This window comes from Gossypium hirsutum, chromosome D01 (assembly GCF_007990345.1).
Source record: "Gossypium hirsutum isolate 1008001.06 chromosome D01, Gossypium_hirsutum_v2.1, whole genome shotgun sequence".
NCBI classification, from domain to species: domain Eukaryota; kingdom Viridiplantae; phylum Streptophyta; class Magnoliopsida; order Malvales; family Malvaceae; genus Gossypium; species Gossypium hirsutum.
The window spans coordinates 62,512,859-62,531,700 of NC_053437.1; the positions used below are offsets into that span (position 1 = coordinate 62,512,859).

Here is an 18,842-nt window from a genome sequence, read left to right on the forward strand (position 1 = left end):
GATATTTTTAATAATTTTTTCCATATCATTGATACATAATTTTTATAACTTTTTTAACCCGAACCTCAAACTCGAAATTTGAAACCTTAAACTCAAACCCAAAATCATGAACCTAAACCTTAAATCCTAAACCAAAAGGTTAAATTTAGGGTTTGTGGTCTAAGATTTAGGGTCCAAGATTTGAATTTAAGGTTTAAAGTTCATTGTTCGAATTCATATTCAGATTTAAAAAATTACTAAAATTATGTATCAATTATATGAAAAAATTATTGAAAATGGATATAGAATTATAGAGGAAGTTAATATGAAATGTTATTAAATAATTAATAAGTCTATTTAAAAATTTTATTTTTCATGAATTATAAAAGATAAAAGGGTAAACTACCAAAATAGTCACTTTTGTTTGACTCAGGTTACATTTTAGTCACTTATGTTTGAAATGTTACGTTTTAGTCACTTATGTTATCACGTTGTAACATTTTAGTCACTGAGCCGTTAGTTTCTATTAACGGTGTAACGGTAAACTGATGTGGCACGTTAAATCATCATTTTAAACAAAAATTCTAGGTTAATTTATACAATCGGTCCCCATATTTTTTCGTTTGGAGCAATTTAATTTTTTTCTTTTATGTTTTTTTAACTTTCTTTCTTTTCCATTCTCTTACGCTTCTCCCTTTGTTTTTCTCCCTTCTCCATTTCTTTCAACATACTTTTTCTATGTTTTATTTTTTTGAACAATTTAATTTTTTCGAGTGAGGCGAGCTTGTGGACTAGTTACAAATGGAAAGTATAAAAAAACTATGTTAAAATAAATGAAGAAAGGAGGAAAATAGAGGGAGAATCATAAGAGAATGGAAAAAGAAAGTTAGAAGAACATAAAAGAAAAATTTTAAATTGTTGAAAATAAAAAAATATAGGAACCAATTGTAGAATTTAACCTAAAATTTTAGTTTGAAATAATGATTTAACGTGCCACATCAACTTAACGTTACACCATTGTCGACAATTAACGACTCAGTGACTAAAATGTTACAACACGATAACGTAAGTGACTAAAACATAACATTTCAAACATAAGTGACTAAAATGTAACTTGAGTCAAACAAAAGTGACTATTTTGATAGTTTATCCAAGATAAAAAGTAGTGAAAAAATAATGATTAAGGAACAGTGACTTTCCAAGTAGAGCTTACACACCAACAAAATCAACAAATGGGGACCAAAAGACAAAAGCAAAAGGCATTTGGGGTGGTAATATTTTATACATTATAAGGGCATTGCTCACAAGCACATTCTTTTATATGTATATATATACACAACCACCACTACACTTCAAAAGCACCCTCACACTTACAAACTTCAATAACTTTTCTTTGTATATTGTTGCAAGCAATCTACAAAAAGAAAAAAAGCCATGGGGAATTGCTTAGTTCTTGAAGAGAAAGTAGTCAGAGTGATGAAAACCGATGGCAAAATCCTTGAATACCGACGACCCATCAAAGTACAACAAGTTTTATCCGATTTCTCCGATCGCGCCTTGTCGGAATCATTTTCTGCTTGCCGGAATCTTCATCCGGACACAAAGTTGTTACCGGGTATGTTATATTACCTTGTTCCGTCACCCTCGATAAAGAGTAAGAAAAAGAAGGTGAGGTTTTCGAGTACACCAGAGGTGAAGGATGATGAAGAAGGAAGCCATGGTGTTGTGAGGATTAAATTGATAATCAGTAAAAAGGAACTAGAAAAGTTGGTTCAAAAAGATGGAGTTTCAGTTCATGAGATGGTGTCGAAGATGCAAAGTAAACAAAGCATAAATGGAGTTGATGATGATGACGATGGTGATGATGATAGTTGCAGAAAGTGGAAGCCTGCATTAGAGAGTATAGCTGAAGTAAACTAGTAAAGAATATACATACACATATACATATATATAGTACTGTAAGTCTGTAACAAATATGCTTGTTTTCATTTATGAAAATCTGCAGATAATAGATGCTTCAATTTCAATCCTTGTGAACGTCCATTAAATTTTCTTTTTCATGTTTTTTTCATCATTTAAATGTCATCTACCACTTAATTAAAGAAAGCAAAAATAAGCTAATAATTCAATAAACCAGTAATAAGCTCTATAGGGTGAATAAAATTCAATTCGATTAGAAAAAATCAAAAAATAATTTGAATTTCGAGTTAATCGAATTATTCGAGTCAATTTAAATAAGTAATTTGTATTTTGAGTTCGAATTGAGTTGAATTTCACAAATCGAATAACAAATTAGTGTAAATACACTTTTGATTCCTGTCAAGTTTAAAAATGAGCAAATTGGTCTTTCTCTCGACAAAAAAGTACAAAATAATTTTCAAAATTTTAAAATATTTATATATTTTTAAAAAATTCTAAAAGAAAGTTAAAAAATTAAAAGTTTTCAAGAATAATAATTTTGAGACCTAAATAAGTTAATTAATGATTCAATTTTATCATACTAAAGTATTTTTTTTATTTGCTTTGAAACGGTTTTCAAATATATATGGTTTCAAATTTATGTACTCTAATATGAAATTAGTTATATTGTAACAAGATTTTAATTTGACATGTTTAATTTTTTAATTTAACTCGAACAATTTCACTCGATTCGATTCGACTTGAATTTTATTTCACTCGACTTGATTCGAAAAATAATCAAATCAGGTTAGAATGATAAAATTTGACTCGTCAACTCGAATTTTTTTCACTCAATTTGATCAAATGCTCACCCCTACTCCTAACTAGGGTTAATACAACAGTTACAATGAATAAAAGCCTTTGTTTCTTTTTCTTATTTATGAAAATGCCTATAACCATTATTATTATTACTATTATTATTATTATTATTATTATTATTAGAAATTGATAACATTTAAAGTGAGATTTTATTATATAGTGAGATTTCATGATATCCTTTTTAAATCAACGATTATGGTTAAAAAATAAAAATGAAGAGACTATAGTCGTTTAATCAAGTCACATTATTTGGAACCTACATTGATTTTCTTTGGAAATCAATCACTTTTTTTAATATTGAAATCGGTTGAATTAGTTAAAAGGTAAACGCATGTTTCTCAATGCATCCTATGTGGTATGACCAATCATGGATTGATATTTTTTTCTTCTTTTTTTTTTTAGTTTCAACCATTAATTTAAAAGAATCTCATAGAATCTTATAAACAGGTCTTTAAATATATGTCGTTGTTGAAATTATTAAAAATTGAGATAAAAATTGGTGAAATCGAAATTTTTATTTTTTAAGTAAAAATTGAAACTTGTATTAATATTGGATTTTTCAAAAAAAATTATTATTTTTAAATTGTGTTTTGATTCTTTTTCCTCCTTAGTTTTGTCCAAATATTTTTAAAAAATTGTGAATTTTTGTTAATTATTATTTTATGTTTTTAAAATTTTCAATATAATTAAATCTATGGGGTTCAACCATTTAGACGTTAAATCGGAAGTTCAACCAACTTGATCTCTAGTTCAATAGGGGTGGAGGGAGGAGGTTCGCAGGGTTGGCCCTTAAAATGAATTTTTTTTATTTTAGTCCTTAAAATTTATAAAATTTTAAGTTACTATATGATAGAATTATAGTTTAATTTCTCAAAAATGTTAGAATTTCGATTTAATCCTTTTAAAAATTATAAAGATATGAGTCAATACAAAAATAAAATTGTATTTTAACTCATAAAAATATATAACTTAATATCGACCCTTAATAAAATTTCTAACTTCACCTCACAGCTCAGACTTTTCAACCCACGATTAAATAATGCATCTAATCCATTAAATCTTTTTGCCTAAATAAATGAACTTATATGCATATTTTGGAGTCTAAACACGCTTAAATTCAATTTTTTTTTAATTTTTTAATGTATTTATCAGAACGAGTTCAATAGTAACAAATTTTCTACATTTTATAACGAATTTTAAAACTATTCCATACTCAAAGTGAAGATTAAACCTTCGACCATTAATTAAAATAGTAAAAATCATTACCATCTCATCTAACTTTCGTTATTTAGATTCAAATATTTAATCACATTAAAAAGACTTATAATTATAGTTTGCATGTGTAATTATTAGGTTTATATTGGTGCCATTTTACTGCTCCACCCATCATAATAATGGTGGCTTGTGGCTAATAATTAATACCCAATATTATCGTATAAACTGATAAGACAAAGTCCACTTTGACTGAGTAAAAAAATGTTCATAAGAAATGCTTAAGCTTTGGTGTGTCTCACGCATGAATCTTCGTATTCTTACGATGTTAATGGATAAATATCAAATTTATACATAAATTTTATTTTAATATACAATTTGATATATATGAATTCTGATTTGGTGTAATTATAAACATCAAATTTAAATTGTGCGGTTTATATACGTAAATGAAATTTTGATTTGATTCTTTTATACGCATTTAAAGAAATGAATACGTATATTTATTTTTATATTGGATTAATATAATAGTTCATGTATGCAATATAACCAGGGGCGAAGCCAGAAACTTTTTTTAGGGGGGTTAAAGTGCATTTTTACCTTTACTAATTTAAAATTTCTAAAGGCCTAAATGGACAGTTTTCCATTTTAGGGGGGTCAGGGCCTGCCAGCCCCCCTAGATACGCCACTGAATATAACAACGTAAAATGGTACTAATTTGATAATGTTGTTAGTGGTTTCTGAAAATTGAATCAAATTAAAATTTAACGTATAAAATCATGCAAAATCAAAGTTAATGTATGACATTACACATTGGATCAAAGCTCATGCATAGTTTTGATATTTATCCCTAAATTATTCCAGGCAAAAATATAGGTTTAATTCTATCTCCAGTCCCTATACTCTTTGGATTTAAAAAAAATTATCTACTTCTAATTCTAGAAATTTATTTCATTTACTTGTTTGATTTAAATATTTAAAATTCAATTGATAACATTATTAATGAATTTCCATTAAATTTAAATATTCTTCATTTAAAGCCCAACTCATAACATATATTCAAATTTAACCTAAGTAGATCAACTAAATTCCCAAAATAATTCCTTTAAGTTAAAAGTGAAAGGGATTAAATTTCAAAAATTCAAAAAATACAAGGATTGAGAGCAAAATTAGACCCAAATAATATATAACTCCAACACCAATCAAAATCTCAATTTGCTTGGTAGAATCTAAAACCATATATTTTGAAATGGGAAAAATAAAAGCAAAGTTAAATTTGAATTGATCACATTATATGTGTTCCATGTCATTGCCACTCTTAAAAGGAAGTTTCATGGATAGAATCATTTCAATTCATCATAGCTTTTAGAAAATGATATTTAATTATATATATATATCGAACTGATCGTATTAAGCATAAATTGTTTTAGGTCAAATTATGATGATAGTCTTTTTTTTTATATTTAAATTTAGGGTTTGGTATCTATACTTTAATTTGACATAGTTTGATTTTTATACTTTTATAATATCATTAGTTTGTTCGAATAGTTAGTACCCTTAATTGTTTTGATTAAAATATTGAAGTCAAATTGTTTTCTTAAAAACTAGTTTCGACTTATCATGTCGAAATAGTTTTTCTTTTTGTGTTAGAAAAGTGTTTTAAATAAAATTTTACGTCTAAGGGTGCTAACTATTTCAATTAAATAATGTCATTATAAAAGTAAAAGATCAAATCATGTCAAATTATAATACAAGGATTAAATCCCAAATGTAAGCATATAAAAGGCCACAATGCAATTTAGCCATTATCTTCTAATAGCCTTTAATATATAAGTCGAGTTAATCCTCTTTAAAAAAGTCTTATTTGTCTGTTAATATTCTGTCTATTGTAAAGAGGTGATTGTTCTACACTTTAGCAACATACTATCATAGAGAGGTTTACGATCCATGTTCGAGGTTCGTGGCTACCCCTTCCAATAATGTCTACTCCAAGATTTGAACATGCGTTCTTTTCTTAGAGCGCAATATATCTTAACACTGAGCCCAACAATTGTTTGTTTTATGAAATAACTATAATTTTACTTAGAATTTTAGATAATATGTGGTTGTAAAAAAATCTACTTTATCATCACAGTTATTGTTGTTATAAAAGATTAAACTAAATATAAAAATCAATACCACTAGAAACTTAACTGTTATAGCGGGCAGTTGTTATAAATAGGGCTGATTTTATATATAAAATATGTATTGAACGATTATCATATTTTTATATTGATAAATTTAATATTCTACATTAATTATTCTTTGTTTTACTAAATTGCTTTAAAAATTTATGTTTCAAAAAATTTATCAATTAATAGAAAATATTTTACGCAGAATCATTGAATACAAAAAATATATCTGCTTTTTTAAAATTCAATTTATTTTTCAGAATAATTTTTCGATAGTTGTTTTCAGTGAAATAAATATACACTCGTTTTTTTTCCATTCTCTACATGGTTAAAACGTAAATTTTTAACCAATGCGGTTTTGGCTGCATGGTTGGTATGTACTATTTCAGTAAAAAATTAGAATAATCAACTTTATTTCTTGATGCTGAAAATTTTAATTTGTATCGATCGTATCAACTCGTTTAGTTTAATTATGATCCTACACTAGATGGAATATTGTGCACCGACGAAGAAACTGATGATTTTATTTATTGTAGTCATGTCATATAATTACAATTTGATCCCTTGATCTTTGATTAATTGTGATTATACCCTTTTTCAGAGGTTGTAATTGCAACTTCAATGGAACAAGAAAGAACTGGCGGAACGTGCGTCTTTGGGTGGTCTAAGTTCGCCTTTGACACAAAACATATTTACCCTATGTTTTTACTTTTTAGTTCCTATACTATTTAAAATTTAAAATTTTAGTCCTTATACTAATTTGAAAATTAAAGCAATAGCTAAGGTCTGTTAAGAGATTTCTATTAAAATTGAATATTTTGTATTTTAATATTCAAATGATTAATTTAAAAATCAAAATCTAATTGAAAACATATATTTGAATTTAACATAAATTAATTTACGATATTATCAATTAGACTTTAATTTTTAAATTAAACAAGTAGAGAAATTAAATTCTTAAACTTCGAAACAAAAAGATTTCGCTTTGTTGCATATAATTCATGGCTAAACTAATTGCGTTTTGATGTGCTCTTATGTTCAGGAGTGTTCAGATGGTTAATTGAACCGAATTATTATTAATCGAATTAATCGAACTTTTTAATCCTTTAACTGTTAACTGAACCGAAATTTATATTTTTTTTTGTTAAAGCAAGTATAAAACATATAAAAAATAAATAAATTGATAATGTTCACTTGACCGAACTAAATCAGTTAACTGACCGATTAACCGAATTGGATAAGTTCAGTCTGTTAATTCGGTTTTAACCGAAGTTTTAACACCTCTACTTATGCCCTACCCAAATTGCCATCAACTATGTCGATTTGGGGCATGGAAAAAATATTTTTTTACGATTCAATCTATATCATTTTTGCAAATAAATTTGGGTTTATATTATTTTAGTAAAAAACTCTTAAAAATAAAAAGATTAATTTTAAAGGTATAAAAGAGTACAAGGGTCAAAAGTAGAGGTGCTCATGGGCCAAGCCGGGCCCATAAAAAATTTTGGCCCACGTACTAGGCCTAGGCCCGATCCGGCCCGAAATATGGGTTAAAATTTTATTCAGATCCGGCCGCAGAAAAAATTCCTAAGCCTTTGAGCATTGTTAATGTATAAAAAAGTATTTTAAAAATATTTAAAATTAAAAAAATTAAAAATATATATTTTAATTATAAAAGTGGTGCCCGAGGCCCGGCCTGTTTTTTAAATGAGCCTCTTTTCTTGTCCAAACCCATATTTCATGCCTATATTTTTACTCGAATCCTCTTATATTTTGGGCAGGCTGTCGGGCTGAGCTGGGCCGCCCGGCCATGAGCTACTCTAGTCGAAAGCAGAATTAAACCTATTTACCCATCTTCCCTCAAGCTTAGCTTTTAAGCCATTAAACCATGACATTTGATCAGTAAATAAACAACAAGAAAATCAAATTTCCCATGTCGAGATCATTGATTCGACGATTTTGTCCAATTTTCATAGCTCGAATCAAACAAAACCATAAAATTCTAAAGTCTTCTTTATATTCTTCTTCTTCTTCAGCTCTTCATGAGGTTTCTTCTGAATCTTCTCCTTCTCTCGATGCTATTCACATGACTGATAATTGCGTTAAGGTAAACGAATTCAATTTAAAAAAACCCTTTTTTTTTTCTATGTGTGATTTATATTGCTCTCTGAGTATTGTTTATGGAATCTATGGTAATACAGCATTCTTGGTTTGTTTGTCTTTTTCTTTTTTGCTTGCAAGTGTTCTGTAATTTGATTGCGGGTTGGGGAAAGGTGGTTCTGCCGTTCTGTTTGGGTGCTGAGAAAGTGCAGGAAAAGTTGTGTGTTTTTTTTAATTATCTTGATTTCATTTTGTGTAATATAGCTATATTTTGGAATACCATCAAATACATTCATTTAATTTCATTATTTAATCTAAAGTTATGTAACTCTATCTGTTTTTTCTTTTGTAAATTGAAACAAAATATTATGAAAAAATTGTCTTTTTTTTTGTCTTTTTGTAAAGATTGCTGAATGAATTGTCTGATATTCTGTGACAAAGTTGCAGAATTTAGGGAGCAATATAAAGTACAAATCTTATACCTTTTTATGCATTGCAATGAAATTTGAATGAGGAACCTTTCTTCATCTCTCTGAATTAGTGTTATTGATGGTTGGCGATCAATATTATTGAGGGGTCAACTCCTTTAATAGAAGTCTTCCAACTATAGTCCGCCAGGCACTTGGTCCAGTTCTCAATAATCGAAGTTATTGTCCCTTAGGAGAGTTTTGTCTCCTGTGCTCTACTGAGAGCCTGCCTGCCTGCCGTAAGTGGATGCTCTGAGTGCTTGGTTCATAAAGCTAAGAGCACCTCAACCATATGTGGGTGCACGGCCACCCAGCAAAGGGACGGTAGTGTCTCGCCCTTAATGTGGCTTGAACCCTTGGCCTATATAGGTCACTTTTTAGGGAAAGTGGTACCGCTTGAGCCAGTTGAGGCACTCTTGGCTTTGTGAACTAGACCCTTAGGGCAACTGCTGAGGGCACATTAGCTCTCGGCAAAGCGGCAAAGCACTAGAGGCAAAACCTTTCTCAAGGGACAATACCTTCAATTGTTGGAGGACCAGTCGATTGTTTGATGGATGACACTTAGAAGACTTCTCCAAAAGGAGTAGACCCCTCAACAAATATGTTGCCCAAAATAATTGAAGGAATCTACATTTGGTTGTTGTTTGATAATTTCCTCATTAACATTAGGGATATGCTTTGCAGAGAATCGAAGAACTGCAAGCAAGTAAAGAATTATCCGAGGAAAAGATGCTCCGGTTGAGCGTGGAAACAGGCGGATGTTCTGGGTTCCAATACGTTTTCGATCTGGATGACAAAACCAACCAAGATGACAGGTTTCATCTCCTCTATTGCCATTCTTCAATTTTCTTTTGGCGAAAACTATGCATAATGCTTTCTCTCAGACTACCATAACCTTTTTTTCTTGCATTTGATTCCATTTGCAGGGTCTTTGAAAGGGGTGGAGTAAAATTGATAGTTGATAACATATCCTATGATTTTGTAAAAGGAGCAACAGTCGATTACATTGAGGAGTTAATTCGTTCGGCGTTCCTCGTAAGCCATCTTTGTTTGATATATAAACATATCTCTGATTTAAGTCATAGAATGTTAACCATCAAAATATATTGCAGCTTTATGTTATGCACTCTTGATGTTTTAGCTCATTACAGTGGATTACTAGTACTGTGCTAGTAAGACGATAGGGTGAGTGTGGGATGCAGATATGCGTCCCGGGCACTAGTAAACTCAAATTTTTTAAGGTTTCCCATTATATGTTAGACATGGGTGAATATATACATGCATGCTTCCAAGCTATGTTAAACCGATCTCTTCATTTCATTAAAATACTTATCTAGTATCTGTGTCCAACACATATTTGTCAGTGGATATATACATGCATCCAAAACTTGAAAAGAAAATTCAATGTAATCGGATATATGTACATGCATCCAATACTTATTTGTGTGGGCAGTGGGTGAATTTTGGAATTTATTGTGCAGGTAACAACAAACCCAAGTGCAGTTGGAGGGTGCAGTTGTAAAAGTTCATTCATGGTCAAACAGTAGCCTGTGATTTTCAGCTTTGCCAAACCAGTTGGTAAATCATATTTCTACCATTTTTCTATATGGTCGTAACAAATTATTTTGATTCAAAGATTGTAACATCATAATGTACTGAGGCACTGCTGCTACTGCTTAATCTGTTAGGAGTATTGAATATCTGCAAATTTTAGTACTTTTAAATACTCGAATCTATATAGCACTCATTTGCACTGACAGTTTTTTAATCCCATTTGTAATATTAAAAAACTCTACCATCTACCTATCAAAATATTACTATCCAAAACAGTAATTATTAGAATATACCCCATACCTTGCCCATACCTTTCCCATACCTACCCATACTTTGGAAAGGTCAAAGTTATGGGCACCAAATATTTATTTAGTGTTGGGCATGGGAAAATAGCAATTTTTGGTCCCTAAGTGAATAGTGACTTTGCAAGGTGGCCCTTGAATCTCAACTATAAATAGGCCAACCATTGCTCATTCTCATCATCCCACATTTGCCATTCTCTACTTAAGGCATTGTTCTCTCTCCCTATTTGTAAAGTTTCACTTGTATTTTTGGAGTGAAATATATTTGGTAGTGCCCGAGGACGTAGGCAAGATTTGCCGAACCTCGTTAAAATTCTGGTGTTCTTTACTATTTATTGTTCATATTTTGTGAATTTGATTGTAGTGATTTATTGTGCTATTAAATTACGATAGAGGGATATTCTGGCTAGGAAAGACTTGGTACTTAAGTGATCCTCGTGATCCACCTCTCTTTCCTGGGAATTGAACTTAGTGTGATTTTTTAGTACAATAATTTTACTCTTTCACACGCTTCCGCGCAACAATTGGTATCAGAGCCAGATTCGTACTTGGGAATACGACCGTTTACGGTACTATTCACGTATACGGCACTATTCACGTATACGGCACTATTCACGTATACGGAACTATTCACGTATACGGTACTGTTCACGTATACAGTAGTTGGGATTGAGGAGAAAAATGGCAGCAGCATCGTCATCAGCAAGGACTACTGTGACAAATGCAAAATTTGAAGTAGAGAAATTTGACGGTACCAATAATTTTGGTATGTGGCAATGTGAGATCCTGGATGTCTTATGTCAGCAAGAGCTAGATATAGCCCTTGAAGAAAAACCTGACAAGATGGATGACAAGGAGTGGGCCAAGATCAATAGACAGGCGTGTGGTACAATCCGCCTATGTTTGGCCAAAGAGCAGAAGTACTCTGTTATGAGGGAGACATCAGCGAAGAAGTTATGGGATACACTGGAAGAAAAGTTTCTAACGAAAAGTCTTGAAAATAGGCTTTATATGAAAAAGAAACTTTATCGATTCACGTATGCACCCGGTATGTCGATGAATGACCATGTGAACTCATTCAATAAAATTTTAGCAGACTTGCTAAATTTGGATGAGAAATTTGAAGATGAAGACAAGGCATTATTGTTGTTGAATTCCCTTCCTGATGAATATGATCATCTTACCACCACATTGCTTCATGGGAAGGACACGATCACATTTGATGCAGTCTGTAGTGCGTTGTATAGATCTGAGACTCGAAAGAAAGATAAAAGAGATCACAGAGATACAACCGCAGAAGTCTTAACAGTAAGAGGTCGTTCACACAGCAGCAAATCTGGTAGAAGGGGAAAGTCCAAAGGGAGACCCGCCAAAGATGAATGTGCCTTTTGCCGTGAAAAAGGGCATTGGAAAAAGAATTGTCCTAAGCTATAAAAGGGCAAGGCTATTTCTAATGCATGTGTAGCGGAGCATGATGAGGAGTCAGACTTTAGCTTGGTTGGCATGGCAATGGCATGTCAAACGGATGAGTGGATATTGGATTCGGGATGTACTTACCATATGTGTCCTAATAAGGACTGGTTTTCTAGTCTTGAAGAACTAGAAGGTGGAGTTGTTTTTATGGGCAATGATAGTGCCTGTAAGACAATGGGTGTAGGTACAATCAAATTGAAGAACCATGACGGCTCAATCCAAGTTCTGACAGATGTTCGCTATGTACCCAGCTTGAAGAAAAATCTCATCTCATTAGGGGCCCTAGAATCTAAAGGGCTCACAATCACTTTGAGAGATGGATTACTAAAGGTAGTAGCTGGGGTATTGACGGTGATGAAAGGCACTAGAAGAAATAACTTGTACTATTTAAATGGAAGTACAGTTATTGGATCAACATCAACAGCTTCTGCGAAAGATGCAGATTCAGAGGCTACCAGGTTATGGCATAGGCGATTGGGACATGCTGGTGAAAAAGCTTTGCAGACTTTGGCGAAGCAAGGCTTGTTGAAAGGTGCAAATTCTTGCAAATTGGAATTCTGTGAACATTGTGTTCTGGGCAAGCAGACGAGGGTAAAATTTGGTTCAGCAATTCACAATACGAAAAGAATTCTGGACTATGTTCACAGTGATGTGTGGGGACCTACCAAAGTGGCTTCTTTGGGAGGTATGCACTATTTTGTCACTTTTCTTGATGATTATTCAAGAAAAGTATGGGTGTATCTAATGAAAAGAAAAAATGAAGTTTTGGATGCATTTCTGAAGTGGAAGAAGATGGTGGAGACTCAGACAGGTCGAAAGGTCAAACGACTTCCATCAGATAATGGTACTGAGTACAAAAATGATCCATTTCTACAAGTATGTCAAGATGAGGGCATTGTGCGACACTTCACTGTTCGAGATACACCACAGCAGAATGGGGTGGCAGAACGCATGAATCGGACTATACTGGAGAAAGTTCGATGTATGTTGTCCAATGCTGGATTGGGCAAGGAATTTTGGGTTGAGGCAGTTACATATGCGTGCCATCTAATTAACCGATTGCCATCAGCTGCAATAAATGGAAAAACTCCTATGGAGATGTGGACTGGTAAACCTGCTACTGATTATGATTCTTTACATGTTTTTGGTTCCACTGCATATTATCATGTAAAAGAATCTAAGTTAGACCCAAGAGCAAATAAAGCATTATTCATGGGTATAACTGGTGGTGTAAAAGGATACCGTCTCTGGTGTCCTGATACAAGGAAGATTGTTTTCAGTAGAGATGTAACTTTTGATGAATCAACCATGATGAAGAACGAGGATTCACAAAAGGATGACAAAACCAGTAGTACTTTGCAGCAGGTGGAGTTTGAAAAGGTTAATGATGATCCAGCTAATATTGAAAGAACAAAAGATGAAGAAGTTTCGACCCAAGAACTTCTACAGCAACAAGATTCAATTGCATATAGGAGGCCAAGAAGAGAGATTCGTAAGCCTGCTCGCTTTGACGATATGGTGGCCTATGCACTTCTAATTGCAGCTGATGATGTTCCTTCCACTTACACAGAAGCAATAAGTAACTCTGATGGTGTAAAGTGGAAGCAAGCTATGAATGAAGAAATGCAGTCTCTTCATAAAAATAGGACTTGGGAGTTGGTGAGACTGCCCAAGGGAAAGAAGGCAATTGGATGCAAATGGGTATATGCAAAGAAGGAAGGATTTCCTGGTAAAAATGAAATTCGATACAAGGCTAGATTGGTAGCAAAGGGTTACGCTCAGAAAGAAGGAATAGACTACAATGAAGTGTTTTCTCCAGTTGTGAAGCATTCGTCTATTCGGATTTTGCTAGCCTTGGTTGCGCAATATGATCTTGAACTAGTTCAGCTTGATGTGAAGACAACATTTTTACATGGTGATTTGGAAGAGGAAATCTATATGACTCAGCCTGATGGATTCAATGTTGCTGATAAAGAAAATTGGGTTTGCAAACTGACAAAGTCGCTTTATGGATTGAAACAATCTCCGAGGCAGTGGTACAAGCGATTTGATCAGTTCATGAAAGGGCAAAGGTACACAAGAAGTAAATTTGATCATTGCGTATATTTTCAGAAGCTACAAGAAGGAACTTTCATATACTTGCTCTTATATGTTGATGATATGCTGATAGCATCTAAGAGCAAAGTTGAGATTGAGAGATTGAAGACTCAACTGAATCTCGAGTTTGAGATGAAAGATCTAGGTGAAGCTAAGAAGATTCTTGGCATGGAAATATGTAGAGATAGAGCTCATGGCAGAGTTAGCTTGTCTCAGAAGAAGTATTTGAAGAAAGTACTACAGCAGTTTGGCATGAACGAGCAGACCAAACCTGTAAGTACCCCGTTGGCTTCTCATTTTAAGCTTTCTGCACAACTATCTCCTTCGACGAATACGGAACGAGAATACATGTTGCAAGTTCCGTATTCTAATGCAGTGGGTAGCTTGATGTATGCAATGGTGTGTACAAGACCCGACATTTCACAGGCATTAGTATAGTGAGCAGGTATATGCATAATCCTGGAAAAGGACATTGGCAAGCTGTGAAATGGATTCTACGGTATATTCAGAAGACCGTAGATGTTGGATTACTGTTCAAGCAGGATAATACACTTGGTAAAGGTGTTATTGGGTACGTTGATTCTGACAATGCCGGTGATTTGGACAAGCGAAGATCAACCACCGGTTATGTGTTTACACTTGCTGGAGGACCAATAAGTTGGAAGTCTACACTACAGTCTACAGTTGCGTTGTCAACCACAGAAGCCGAGTACATGGCTGTAAAGGAGGCTATTTGGTTACAAGGTATGGCTAAAACCTTAGAGTTGGTTCAGGAGCATATTAACGTGTATTGTGATAGTCAAAGTGCTATTCATTTAGCAAAGAATCAAGTCTATCATGCACGTACAAAACATATCGACGTACGATTCCATTTTGTGCGGGAAATTATTGAAGAGGGGAAATTTGTCTTCAGAAGATCAAGACTGCAGATAATCCCGCAGATATGATGACCAAGGTGGTAACATCAACCAAGTTCGAACATTGTTTGAACTTAATTAATATCCTGCAAGTTTAACAGTTGAAGAAGGCACTATCAAGTATTGTTGTCAAAAGCAGAAAGAATTGTGTGAAGATAAGATTATCCTAATCAAATCTTCAAGGTGGAGATTATTAGAATATACCCATACCTTGCCCATACCTTTCCCATACCTACCCATACTTTGGAAAGGTCAAAGTTATGGGCACCAAATATTTATTTAGTGTTGGGCATGGGAAAATAGCAATTTTGGTCCCTAAGTGAATAGTGACTTTGCAAGGTGGCCTTGAATCTCAACTATAAATAGGCCAACCATTGCTCATTCTCATCATCCCACATTTGCCATTCTCTACTTAAGGCATTGTTCTCTCTCCCTATTTGTAAAGTTTCACTTGTATTTTTGGAGTAAATATATTTGGTAGTGCCCGAGGACGTAGGCAAGATTTGCCGAACCTCGTTAAAATTCTGGTGTTCTTTACTATTTATTGTTCATATTTTGTGAATTTGATTGTAGTGATTTATTGTGCTATTAAATTACGATAGAGGGATATTCTGGCTAGGAAAGACTTGGTACTTAAGTGATCCTCGTGATACACCTCTCTTTCCTGGGAATTGAACTTAGTGTGATTTTTTAGTACAATAAATCACTACAATCAAATTCACAAAATATGAACAATAAATAGTAAAGAACACCAGAATTTTAACGAGGTTCGGCAAATCTTGCCTACGTCCTCGGGCACTACCAAATATATTTCACTCCAAAAATACAAGTGAAACTTTACAAATAGGGAGAGAGAACAATGCCTTAAGTAGAGAATGGCAAATGTGGGATGATGAGAATGAGCAATGGTTGGCCTATTTATAGTTGAGATTCAAGGGCCACCTTGCAAAGTCACTATTCACTTAGGGACCAAAAATTGCTATTTTCCCATGCCCAACACTAAATAAATATTTGGTGCCCATAACTTTGACCTTTCCAAAGTATGGGTAGGTATGGGAAAGGTATGGGCAAGGTATGGGGTATATTCTAATAATCTCCACCTTGAAGATTTGATTAGGATAATCTTATCTTCACACAATTCTTTCTGCTTTTGACAACAATACTTGATAGTGCCTTCTTCAACTGTTAAACTTGCAGGATATTAATCAAGTTCAAACAATGTTCGAACTTGGTTGATGTTACCACCTTGGTCATCATATCTGCGGGATTATCTGCAGTCTTGATCTTCTGAAGACAAATTTTCCCCTCTTCAATAATTTCCCGCACAAAATGGAATCGTACGTCGATATGTTTTGTACGTGCATGATAGACTTGATTCTTTGCTAAATGAATAGCACTTTGACTATCACAATACACGTTAATATGCTCCTGAACCAACCCTAAGGTTTTAGCCATACCTTGTAACCAAACAGCCTCCTTTACAGCCTCTGTTACAGCCATGTACTCGGCTTCTGTGGTTGACAATGCAACTGTAGACTGTAGTGTAGACTTCCAACTTATTGGTCCTCCAGCAAGTGTAAACACATAACCGGTGGTTGATCTTCGCTTGTCCAAATCACCGGCATAGTCAGAGTCAACGTGCCCAATAACACCTTTACCAAGTGTATTATCCTGCTTGAACAGTAATCCAACATCTACGGTTTTCTGAATATACCGTAGAATCCATTTCACAGCTTGCCAATGTCCTTTTCCAGGATTATGCATATACCTGCTCACTATACTAACTGCCTGTGAAATGTCGGGTCTTGTACACACCATTGCATACATCAAGCTACCCACTGCATTAGAATACGGAACTTGCAACATGTATTCTCGTTCCGTATTCGTCGAAGGAGATAGTTGTGCAGAAAGCTTGAAATGAGAAGCCAACGGGGTACTTACAGGTTTGGTCTGCTCGTTCATACCAAACTGCTGTAGTACTTTCTTCAAATACTGCTTCTGAGACAAGCTAACTCTGCCATGAGCTCTATCTCTACATATTTCCATGCCGAGAATCTTTTTAGCTTCTCCTAGATCTTTCATCTCAAACTCGAGATTGAGTTGAGTCTTCAATCTTTCAATCTCAACTTTGCTCTTAGATGCTATTAGCATATCATCAACATATAAGAGCAAGTATATGAAAGTTCCTTCTTGTAGCTTCTGAAAATACACGCAATGATCAAATTTACTTCTTGTGTACCTTTGCCCTTTCATGAACTGATCAAATCGCTTGTACCACTGCCTCGGAGATTGCTTCAATCCATAAAGCGACTTTGTCAGTTTACAAATCCAATTTTCTTTTCCAGCAACCTTGAATCCATCTGGCTGAGTCATATAGATTTCCTCTTCCAAATCACCGTGTAAAAACGCGGTCTTCACATCAAGCTGAACTAGTTCAAGATCATATTGCGCAACCAAGGCTAGCAAAATCCGAATAGACGAATGCTTCACAACTGGAGAAAACACTTCATTGTAGTCTATTCCTTCTTTCTGAGCGTAACCCTTTGCTACCAATCTAGCCTTGTATCGAATTTCATTTTTACCAGGAAATCCTTCCTTCTTTGCATATACCCATTTGCATCCAATTGCCTTCTTTCCCTTGGGCAGTCTCACCAACTCCCAAGTCCTATTTTTATGAAGAGACTGCATTTCTTCATTCATAGCTTGCTTCCACTTTACACCATCAGAGTTACTTATTGCTTCTGTGTAAGTGGAAGGAACATCATCTGCAATTGGAAGTGCATAGGCCACCATATCGTCAAAGCGAGCAGGCTTACGAATCTCTCTTCTTGGCCTCCTATATGCAATTGAATCTTGTTGCTGTAGAAGTTCTTGGGTCGAAACTTCTTCATCATTTGTTCTTTCAATATTAGCTGGATCATCATTAACCTTTTCAAACTCCACCTGCTGCAAAGTACTACTGGTTTTGTCATCCTTTTGTGAATCCTCGTTCTTCATCATGGTTGATTCATCAAAAGTTACATCTCTACTGAAAACAATCTTCCTTGTATCAGGACACCAGAGACGGTATCCTTTTACACCACCAGTTATACCCATGAATAATGCTTTCTTTGCTCTTGGGTCTAACTTAGATTCTTTTACATGATAATATGCAGTGGAACCAAAAACATGTAAAGAATCATAATCAGTAGCAGGTTTACCAGTCCACATCTCCATAGGAGTTTTTCCATTTATTGCAGCTGATGGCAATCGGTTAATTAGATGGCACGCATATGTAACTGCCTCAGCCCAAAATTCCTTGCCCAATCCAGCATTGGACAACATACATCGAACTTTCTCCAGTATAGTCCGATTCATGCGTTCTGCCACCCCATTCTGCTGTGGTGTATCTCGAACAGTGAAGTGTCGCACAATGCCCTCATCTTGACATACTTGTAGAAATGGATCATTTTTGTACTCAGTACCATTATCTGATCGAAGTCGTTTGACCTTTCGACCTGTCTGAGTCTCCACCATCTTCTTCCACTTCAGAAATGCATCCAAAATTCATTTTTTCTTTTCATTAGATACACCCATACTTTTCTTGAATAATCATCAAGAAAAGTGACAAAATAGTGCATACCTCCCAAAGAAGCCACTTTGGTAGGTCCCCACACATCACTGTGAACATAGTCCAGAATTCTTTTCGTATTGTGAATTGCTGAACCAAATTTTACCCTCGTCTGCTTGCCCAGAACACAATGTTCACAGAATTCCAATTTGCAAGAATTTGCACCTTTCAACAAGCCTTGC

The 18,842-nt window shown here is 34.0% G+C and overlaps 2 protein-coding genes across 2 annotated transcripts; both read left to right on the forward strand.

The window, feature by feature from the left end:
* Window positions 1-1,413: 1,413 nt before the first annotated feature.
* On the forward strand, window positions 1,414-1,899 carry LOC107928175 (uncharacterized). The gene has a single exon (XM_016859355.1). It carries the CDS (start codon window positions 1,414-1,416, stop codon window positions 1,897-1,899), a length of 486 nt encoding a protein of 161 aa, XP_016714844.1.
* A 6,158-nt stretch (window positions 1,900-8,057) lies between these two features.
* On the forward strand, window positions 8,058-10,605 carry LOC107928167 (iron-sulfur assembly protein IscA-like 2, mitochondrial). The gene is made up of 4 exons (XM_016859348.2): window positions 8,058-8,247; window positions 9,392-9,522; window positions 9,634-9,742; window positions 10,189-10,605. The coding sequence occupies exons 1-4, from the start codon at window positions 8,074-8,076 to the stop codon at window positions 10,252-10,254; spliced, it is 480 nt and encodes a 159-aa protein (XP_016714837.1). The 5' UTR covers window positions 8,058-8,073; the 3' UTR covers window positions 10,255-10,605.
* Window positions 10,606-18,842: the final 8,237 nt, after the last annotated feature.

Coding starts and splice junctions, on each gene's coding strand:
- LOC107928175 (XM_016859355.1), top strand. CDS start 1,414: ATGGGGAATTGCTTAGTTCTTGAAGAGAAAGTAGTCAGAGTGATGAAA.
- LOC107928167 (XM_016859348.2), top strand. CDS start 8,074: ATGTCGAGATCATTGATTCGACGATTTTGTCCAATTTTCATAGCTCGA. Junction 9,523..9,633: donor AAAACCAACCAAGATGACAG/GTTTCATCTCCT, acceptor TTCCATTTGCAG/GGTCTTTGAAAGGGGTGGAG. Junction 9,743..10,188: donor TAATTCGTTCGGCGTTCCTC/GTAAGCCATCTT, acceptor TTTATTGTGCAG/GTAACAACAAACCCAAGTGC.